The 10,352-nt window shown below is 41.3% G+C and overlaps 1 protein-coding gene across 1 annotated transcript; it reads left to right on the forward strand. All coding sequences in view use genetic code 11, as the record gives it.

Annotated features, from left to right (window-relative positions):
- On the forward strand, positions 1 to 7,303 carry EGR_09927 (Ectoderm-neural cortex protein; the record flags this gene model as incomplete). The annotated part of the gene is made up of 7 exons (XM_024499176.1): positions 1 to 219; positions 1,061 to 1,374; positions 2,153 to 2,405; positions 3,081 to 3,398; positions 4,086 to 4,485; positions 5,513 to 5,715; positions 6,980 to 7,303. 7 exons carry the CDS (start codon positions 1 to 3, stop codon positions 7,301 to 7,303), a joined length of 2,031 nt encoding a protein of 676 aa, XP_024346404.1.
- Positions 7,304 to 10,352: the final 3,049 nt, after the last annotated feature.

Consider the following 10,352-nt stretch of genomic DNA (forward strand, 5'->3'; position numbering starts at 1 on the left):
ATGAGTACATCTCTTAATGCGGACAAATCTACTGAACAGGACTTCCTCAAAGAAACACGTTTTATAGGAAATTGTATGTATAAACAGGTTGCATCTCTCCTTAACGGTCTTCAGGAATGTCGTCAAAAAGGTCTATACACAGACGTGATTTTGTGTGCATCGGGGGAGGAGTTCCCTTGTCACAAGGTTGTGCTTGCCGCCAGCTCTCGTTATTTTAATGTAAGTTTAATCCCATTCTTTTAAAACCTGTTACCTGCACCCTACTTGGTTTTGCTCTAGCTGGGTGTCATTTTTTGCATATTTCAACGTCTCTTGCTTATTTTTGAAAGAATGGCTGTATACTGTAGGTGTTTGTAGACCATTTCTTTCACTGACACTGATCGCTCATTTCCTAGCTGGCTATGTCTTTTATACATCTTATCGGTAATTCTAACTACCGGCTTGAATCACATATATTTCCAAATAAAATCAACCACCTTTACCATTGCGCATTCGTTGGGTTCATTACTATCTTATCCGGTTATTTGAGTTTCTTGTAATTACTAGCGTTCAAAACTATCGCTTTTAACAACGCTGATTTAAAATTTGATGATCCTCTTTGGTGCATGATTTTGTATGGCGAATTGTGGTTAATCTTTCGGCGATTTCGAATAATATATGAAAACCCCTACAAGTACACTTCGGAAAGCAATCCATAGTAGCTTCAGCTACAGTAATTACCTTACTAAACATTGACATTCATTACTACTTTCCTGCTTGGTTTTGTCTTTGAAATTCTCAAAAGTTATCTTAGTCAGTCCTTCATACCTTCAAACAAGTGCGGTCTCCATTCCACATCTTGTTGTTTATTGTTTGCATGTTGTTTTGGCAACCCTGCATATAATGGCTTCATCAACTCATTTCTGATATATATACTATGACTAGGTGGTTTTGGGTCCGTTTCCACTAATTCATAGGTACATTTGCTCTATGAGGTTTTTCTGTCAAAGCAATGGGCTCATTCTTTCATGGGGATTCCTAACTAACGTTAGTGATTCCTTTTTCACCCCCTTCTTCAAAGGCCATGTTCCTAACCCCATTCGCGGAGCAACAGACGTCTCGAGTGAACTTGAAACAGGTCTCTCCCTGGGTGCTACGATACCTTATTGATTTCGCCTATACCGGTCGCTTGGCGCTCAGTACCACGGTAGTTCAGGACATCTTCGTCGGGGCCAACTTCCTCGATTACCCTTTGGCCGTCGAAGCCTGTATCGACTTCATGAAAAAGCACCTCCACATCTCCAACTGCCTCGGGGTTCAACTGCTGGCAGAGGTATATGAATTTCCCGATTTGGCCAAGAGTGCTCGTATCATGGCTGTGGAAAATTTCTCCAAGTAGGTCTTTTTCAGTCTCAGTTTGATTAGGAAGTTTAAAATGTTGCTAGATCATTACATGTCCAGCGTCTAGTTTAAAAGTAGCAATTTTTGTTACACGACTAATGAAAAACAGTATTACTCGGTCCGCGATGGGAAATCGACATTATTTCTCACTCAGCTCCTTTGCTTTGCCGATTGTTGATAGAACAATGCAGTACAATCCAAATGTGAAATTTAGATGAATCCATTACATCTATTTTACCTAATTGGTTCGTTGTTACCCAACTAAGTCGCATTTGGGGTCTTCTGCTGGACTTTTCGGGGTTAGGGTTGTTTACCACAACTGCATTTTCCAAATCGATTTGCTGTAGTTCATCGATGTTCAATTCAGAGATCTTTATGCGGCCAGGTTAAATCCACGCCACACTTTTCATTCTTAATTTCACAAAAGTCACTTTGACGGGAAGATAAACTTATGCAGAATCACATAACAAAGCATATACTTCTAACACTACTGGGGTGCCCCCACAATAGACATGCGACCTGGAACAATCATAACAAAATGTTATGGGGATAATGCTAAGGAAAATAGGAAATCTTAAGCTTTACTCCTACTGCTAATTAATATTTCTAGACGGTTAGCATCTTGTGATGTGACCTTATCCTTAACTTCCCTTATTAAATGAGGTAAACTATCAGCGATTACCGCTACATTTCTGTACAGAATTCGGCTTGAAAAACTTCATGACGATCTAGTGAAGCAAAACGTTTGTTATGAACTCCATTGTTTTAACAGTCTAGTGAATCCAGATGAGTCTATGATAGGCGAGTGGCTACAGCTTCCATTGAAAAGTGTGGAATCCTACCTCTCTGCTGACGACCTCGAGGTGCGCTCCGAGCGGGTAGTTCTGGAGGCCTGTCTGGCCTGGGTTGCGTACGACCCTGAGAAACGCATCTCCCATCTTCCTGGTCTCCTTCATCTCGTTCGACTTTACCAGCTTTCCCCTACCCTCCTCCGTACTTACACATCTTCTTCCAGCATTATTCACGTAAGCATTAGCCCGATTTTTAGTAAATTGCCCTATCTGACCGTAGATGATGGTTAGCTAGATAGCCTAATTTTTTCTAGTTCGTTTGTAGAATTCTACCGTTACTTATCGCTAGGTCATTAAATAAGTACATACCAGATCCAGGCGCCAAATTAGTGCCAGGTTTTTGGATGATTCCTTGATTATTTGCTTTAGGGAGTGGCTTGGATAAGTATCTAGTAAACTGTGGTTTACTCTCTTACTTACTTCCTTCACCCTTACTTGTTTTCGGTACAACATTTCTATTTGGCTCGTGTTTATCTTCGGATTTTCATCATTTGGCGATAGTTTTTGTAAAACAGTTAGTACGTGCTGTTTTGTAAGCACTCTTTTCTATCACGGAACCAGTGTACTAGCATCAACAACGAGACTTCCGTTGAGACGTAAACGTAACTAATGAACCCACAACTTGTTGGTTGATTTGCGATATTTCGTTCACCTTTTGGGAAAACCGCAAATCGGATGTTAGGAGGGGTAAATCTGAGAGCTAGATGATGTTTTACAGCAAATAAACTACTCTTTTGGATGTCTACAAGATGCAGATATCAGCAAGGCTAAAAACAAGAGCTTTGATCTGACTTTACAAAAAGTCGTAACTTATGGGACCTAATTACCTGCGTTTTGTACACATTATAGGAATCACCCACCGCTCTGTTGTATATTGAGCAAGTGATCAGCAGAATGGAGGGAAAGTGTGATCAACCAGTTTCTGTTGTCAACGGCAACACTAGCGCTGTCACTGCCGCATCACTTCTGCCTCGTCCCTCCACACTGAAGCGTCCCACTCTCGTTGCCGTCGGTGGAATCAATTCCACTTACATCTTAGACTCTGTGGACGCCTTTTCTTTCGTTCGTGGACGGTGTCTTCCCTGTCCACCGATGCCCGTGAGCAGTCTGACTTGGTTTTCTGCTGCGGTGGCTGACAATACTCTCGTCATTACCGGTGGCATTCATGTGAGTGTGACCGCCTTGATTGAACTTTTAGCTAAGCTGCTTTGCTCTATACCGGTTTTCCATTTTTGCTAGAATTCAAAGACTAAACAATCGTACCTTTGCAAACGTTTCCGTCAACTGAATAACTTAGATTCCGCTTAATGCGGAATGGATTTCATTCTATCAAATTCAAATTCAACACGCTACATGGCAAATGATTGTTAATTTCTAGGGTTTGTGACTAAATACACAAACTTTCGCGTACCGTTTCACGTATGTTTTTCATGCGAGATTACCTTTCAATGTGATCTGACTTGGTGCCCGACTACGGTGTACACTACTGGGCTGTGAAAATGAATTGGTTTTAAGCGTTATCTCATTTCCAGTTCCATATTTCTGTTTAGTCTCTTTTATGTCTAATTTGCAATATTCTCTATTTCACTCATCCGAGGCAGGCAAAAGAATATAATTAGCCTTCTGGATTATACTGCAGCAGACTCCATATGGGTTTTGGCAATTTCAGTTGTTGGATCAAGGTCTGGTGGCGGCTTATCTTCTTCCAGTCAATATTATCGAGACGGATGATTAATGAGTAAACGCACTTGTCCTTGAAGTTCGAGAACTCCTCGTCACCTTATTTAGTAGCGGCTACCCGATGTGCGGTAGTATTTTCATTTTCAATCTTATCATTATCCCCTCTTCTCTCAGGCTGGGGAAATAGTCTCGACAGTTTATCGATTCAGTGTGGAGGAGAACACATGGAACCAGGGTCGAAGCATGCCCATTGCACGAGCCCGTCACACCTCCGTGGCAGTCCGCGGCGGCCATGTCTTCCTTTTCGGTGGCGTAACAGTTGTCCCGGCAACAACTCCCTTTCCTGAATCCTCCGAGCAGAGCGGACAAACGGAGGTAGCGGTGGAGGGAGTTGAGGCGGGCAACTCATGGGGTAGTGAGGTTCCCGATCTCCTCCTAGTGGACTCTATTGATCGATACGATGTGTGGCGGGATGAGTGGACCACAGTGGGGCGTTCGCGATATCCGCGACAAATGTCCTCTGTCGCTGTTGTCTCGCCTCTGCAGGTGACCGAGGGGTCCCCGCCTCAGATGAGTAAGACATTCGTAGATTGATTTGGTGGCTCACCACTGGGATTTAAATTGTGGTCTTTCTGAAGTCGCTAATAAATTTTGGAATGATTCTTGAGCTAGGCCATTGAGGCAATGTGAAATGGAAGACATTGACATTGTACCACTGTCAAATTCTTTTTTGAAGATGGGAAAAGTTGCCATCTACATCGCGTCGAGTTGCCATTAGTTTAGTAATAGAGTTCCTGAGTACTTACATGACCTGTGTGAATGAGTATACAGTGATTAGATTTAAAGCGACGTACGCTCCATTGTGAAATTGAAATGTTGAGTGGAGGGTGTAGATGGCTTAAATGGGTGAGTTTCGATACTTTTTGATCGTATAATCAGTTGGCTGAAACAGTGCCAAGATAACAGGCTTAGCTGCAGTCGGAAATTATGCCATCAAGCATGAAATGTCCGGTTTAAAATGAAGTGTTTTTTTTTTCACTTTTATCCTGAACAGGAAGTGGTGTAAATAGTCACAAGTGCCATCAACAACCCTACCCCGTCGTTTTAGTGGTAATTTGTTTGCTGAGGCAAAGACGGATGACAAGCTGCCAGATGATCTGACTTCTAACTCTCCTTTAGTCTCTGCAGCAGGAGCTTTAAGCTCTTGTAAATTTGGTGGAAGGATAACTGGATAAGGTCATACTGCCAAAGTGAGCGTATTTCAAGACTCATTCACCTCTCTGGCTGTCTTTGAACGCTCTTTTAAAGTCACGATTTTTTGCCATCCATGTCGTGCCTCGCGTTCATCAGTCATAGCCTCATCAAATATCGTACTTCATTTTTGAATGCGCCATGACTTTATACGTCTGTATTGGAGTAGATCATTGGAAGGATTGTTTTTAAAAATTAAAACGTTGTTTTTTTCTTTAAACGGCATTTTCTGGAAAGATCGGGCACCTCATACTCACTGAAGTGATCCTTCGTTAGTGATATAGTCTGACGTCGTGTTGGTTATGATAGACTAGGCCTGGTTGTGCATGTAATACGTGCTTCCATTGTAGTCGGAGAGCGAGAATCAGATGTCTGTGCAAATGCACCAACCCACACAGTAGTGGAGTTGGGCGGCACTCTCGATGTGGAGTCGGACTTGATATCCGAAAAGATGGCCATCTACCACATCAAGCCCGACCTCTGTGTCGACTCGGCGGATGATTATATCGCCCTTCTGCGGCCAGTGCGCTACGCCAAGTGCGTCACCAACCAGGTCTGTCATTTTCAGACATCGTCTCTTGTGTATGCTCTTTGGTAATACATGTGTCCTCTCACTGTCCTAAAGTCGTGAACTCACCTAGGTTACATGGATACTGAACTCAGAGATCATGCCTTTGTACGATTTGATCTTGTTTACCTCCCGCACTCTCTGGCAAAGTTAATTAGCCTTTCGCTTAGTTTGCAACCTTCGACGCAGACGTTGGCAGTCCATGCCTGTATTCAAGTAAGCTATTTACCTCTGAAGTTGTTACAAAACCGTTACAATAACACTAAATGTGTAGGAATCGGTAAATTACCTTGGCCTCGTCAGTAAAGTGCTGGTCAGCACGCTACTTTCTGCTCTTATTCCAAGAGACATCGCCGACGACATCCAAGTTCATTGATGAGGTTAAGGTTTTCACTTTTAAATTCTGATTAACTTTAAAGATTTCAACAGTATTTTTTTCTCAGGTTCTGTGTAAGGAGGTTGTTAAAGTAGGCTCATAGGTTCCCTTTCTATTTCACTATTGTTTCGTTTCCTTGCTACATGGAATGGGAATGTCTTTCCAGCCTTTCCTTTTGTACATTCGTCGATGTACTTTTCACTTACGTGATCAACTTAACAGATTTCTTGCTGTACCTTGTGTGTAGTGTGTAGTTATAAGCCTCTACACAGGTTTTGCTCACTGTACTAAGCCTGTTCTTATGCTGACATTTGAAAAGTTGAAATAAACTCCCGTAATTTTCTTCATAAAGCTGATTATCATTCCTAATCTTATAATTAATAGGAGTAATAAATGGGGAAACTGCCTGTTGTTTTCACCTGAAAAGGTTGAATTAGTGTATTGCTCGACTTAATGCTAATGCTACTTCTATCACCACAAGCTATGTAGCAGCAAAAGCAGAAAGTTTTCGATTTTGAGCAACATCATACTCCGATCAGTCTAATCATTCCCAGATTTTTCATACCTTAGGCTCAGATACTAACTCGATATGCCCAACTTTGACGCTTATCTTGAGCGAAATTTTCGGAGGAAAACTTACTGGCCAACTAGTTTTGATTGCAATCATGCGAATGTGAAATCAGTAGTGTAATTGAAGCTAAAGAGAAATAGTTTTCCGCTGTTACTACTCCTGTGTGCAATAACAACCGCTTCCTAGCAAAAGACGAATTTTGAGCTATCCCTACTTGGCTACAAATACTTCCCAGTTTAATAGTAGCCATAGTCAGTGACAAATTTCACAGTTAAAATGGACGCTTTTCCACTTTACCGCAGTTGGGGAATTTAGTGTACATATTCTGGGAGGCAAGTGGTGAACTCTCGGTGTTGGATTTCCATCGTCAATCGTTGCGCACCCTGCGGTCTCTTACGGAGGCGGGACGGTCAGATGGCGGCTACTGTGCTGTCCACTGCGGCTGCGCGTGGGTCGACGGGCACCTTTACGTCGTTGGCGGATTTAGCGCTTTTCTGGGTGCTAATCAAAAACGTCCCATCGCTCCCCGACACTCCATCCACTGCTACGATCCCTGCACAGATGCCTGGTCAGTTTTCGGTCCTCATTACGCGCTCGCTGCTTATCACATCGCTTGGTACAAATAGAGCCCATTTATCTGCTTGTTGGCTTTTACTATAATAAGTATTTTTAAGTTCATGTAAGAAAAAACAAGTTTTGTCGTCATATTCCCCTTCTTTTTTGCATTTCTATACTTATCTAGGCGTTTACCTGGTGCCTAGGAGATCCTGACATCAAAAAACTTGTCATTACCGGTTATGAATACACATTCTTGGGCTACTCTTTGCTATTCTTTGTTCTGCAATAGTAGTATATGCCCAGGTTTCTTTGGGTGTAGTGGTGAGACCCGGGAAATTCTGATCTTCACTCCACACTTCTGCGTTGGTCAAAAGCATCATATTGCTTTAACAACCATTGCGCATTACTTCTTGGAATTACGCATAGCTGTGAAACGCTGCCCTTCCAAAAAGATTAGTCTTGTTCAATGACATGACTGATTATCCAACGATCAGGCGTTCCACGTGCTGAATGTGTTCGTGGGAGTATCGCTGGAGGGCGTCGGGCCCTCTTTGAAAAGTTTGCACCGACTTGCAATGCTATCACCATATTCCTGTGCCTGAAGTCTTCTGTACAAGTGGACGTTTGAGTGTTTCCTGTTTTGGTTCGCAACAAACTTCGTTTGGCACATGCTGTTGCATACATGTGCTACCCCTGATACTTGTCACTCACGGTCCATCCCTTTAATTGCTCTAAAATCAGAACCTCGAATTTTTCATGGAAACATCTTGCAAGTAACAGTTTTTCTTACCAACAGTGTCTACTCGGTCGATTTATCAACTTATTTTAATACTGCCGCTGCTATCTGATAATTACTAGGCGTCATGCTTTCACCCCATACGAACTTATCTATTGACACCCCAATACAACCTTTTTGGGAGGGAAGCGTTCAAAATGTTCAGGATGGCACGATTTTTTATTTCCTGTTTTTAAATCTTCCAATAGAAATTGCTCTTACCTTGGTTTAATTAATTAGTTCCTCTTCTGATGTTACTAAAGTCTATTCGAAATAAGCCTACATTCAAAACATGCATTTAAACTGTAGCCATGTGCAGGGTAACATTCTGCTTTTGCCTTGTTTCATGACTTTTGATGCAGTTTCGTAGTTCTTTCATAGTACTTTTTTGTTTTAGCAGTTGATAGTTGATGGGCATGTTTTACAATGCTACTATTCTAAGCCACTTTCTCCTGCGGTCATTAGGTCGGAGATTTCGATTTTCAAAGACGAACAGGCAACTTCGGCACGGGCAATTTGTGGCTGTGTTTCCTTGGAAATGTGACCGACGTCGTGACTACTACTTCTGTTACTACACCACAGGCTTTTCACTCGGGGTTTTGTGTTAATTTCATCCCCTTCCTTTGTTCACTACATCACTTCCTTTACGCTTATTTTTACTTGTACATAAAATTCAATCTCGTTTCCTTATGATATTTTTTGATGTTTCGATTGATTTAACATTTTGAAATGAGCCTTGGGAGCGTATCTGGTGGCTCTCTCGTATACTGGTTATAGGGCAGTGGTTGAATACTATTGAATGGCATGTTTCAGGACTTCCAGTCTTCTCAATCTGGAAATTAAGAAGGATGGCAATGGGAGCAGTCGCCATGAGAACGCGTTATCCTATAGTGGAGCTTAAAGCCCTGGGCCGGTTCCTTATCTGTTGCAGATGGCGATGGGATCGGGGACTTTGTCATTAGTCAAGCCGCCTTTATTAGATTTGTGTGGGACGTAGTGTACTAAACGGAAACTAGCTACGTATAGACAAATGGGGAACCCCTTTGAAGGATTGGAAGTTCCTGCACTAGGGAATGCAACGGTGCCCGCTTAAGCACGAGGTACGCGGAGCTGTCCTCAATGCAATTTTAAGTGTGTAAGGAAGTCTAATCAGTCGCATATCTTGTAGGATATATAGTTAAAAGGTCTATGCCTTTGAGTTCTGGTTGAGTATCTGTAACATTCGTTTTATTCATTAGTCAATGGAAGACAAGCAAATGAAATTGTGATAATTAAAAACATCTGCAAATGGAACCCATAGTCCACGCATTAAAATAATAGTCTTTTGCGCTCATGTGGTGTGCCAAATTTTTGGAACAAGAATATTTATTAATAAACTAGACAGATGCAGCAATTCGTTTGAATGTTTAAAGAACTCCTAAGTTGGAAAACTTATGAAATTGAAGGTCATGCAGGGACCGCAGTCCTCGAGATCTTGCATTGCTAATTTGGCATTGATAAGTAAGCATGCAAGTTGTGTTTCTGCACAAACATTCGTGTTTTTTATCAAATTGTCATTATCTCTAATTTCTTTACAGCTCTGAAGCGAAGTTTTTGCACTATACTGGAACTAATTGATGCAAACGCAAAATTTGCCGTACTATCGTTAATTTTTGTGCACGTAAAGGTGACTTCTTGGTATTCCAGTAGTTTAGCTTTTAAAGTGACGGGTTATATTAATTTCCCTTTTAGAAAACTTAAGTATGGGTTATACATTGTTTGTTCACACTGTGTCAAACGGATACGTTTTTGATTCCCAAAACTGTGACTGATTCATCTAGACTTTTGCTTCTTGATGCGTGGTCCAAGTCCTACTCACCCATATTACGAACATTTTTGTCAATATACACATGTAGGATTAAAAAGCGCAAATAAATGATTTAAATGGCAAATTCTAACTGACCTAAGTCGATTTTGATTCGCTAACTTAACCATTTTATAGTGCTGTATTCTCGTTTTTTTGACTCTTTGTGGGCAAAGACCCAAAATAATTTATGACTTAGCAATAACCAAGTATTCAAAATGAAGTTGAATTCCTATGTTTAAACTGTTTACCACAGTTGTTCTTTTGGCTTTTTTTACATTGTAGCATTTAAATGTAACTTCTTTTACTACTGTTCTAAATTTATGAGAACAAGGACAAAATGCGATTTTAGTGCGGCTTTAGTAAGACTGTGGAAAGAGAAACAATTATTATAGTGTACTTTTTGCAAATGCTCTTTAAATCCAGTCGGTGGTTTACATTATAAATGACATAGCACTTCAACACTCAGCTGCAAATGCTTAGTAAGCTTACATTCATT

Source organism: Echinococcus granulosus (genome assembly GCF_000524195.1).
Source record: "Echinococcus granulosus chromosome Unknown EG_S00176, whole genome shotgun sequence".
Taxonomy (NCBI): Eukaryota; Metazoa; Platyhelminthes; class Cestoda; order Cyclophyllidea; family Taeniidae; genus Echinococcus; species Echinococcus granulosus.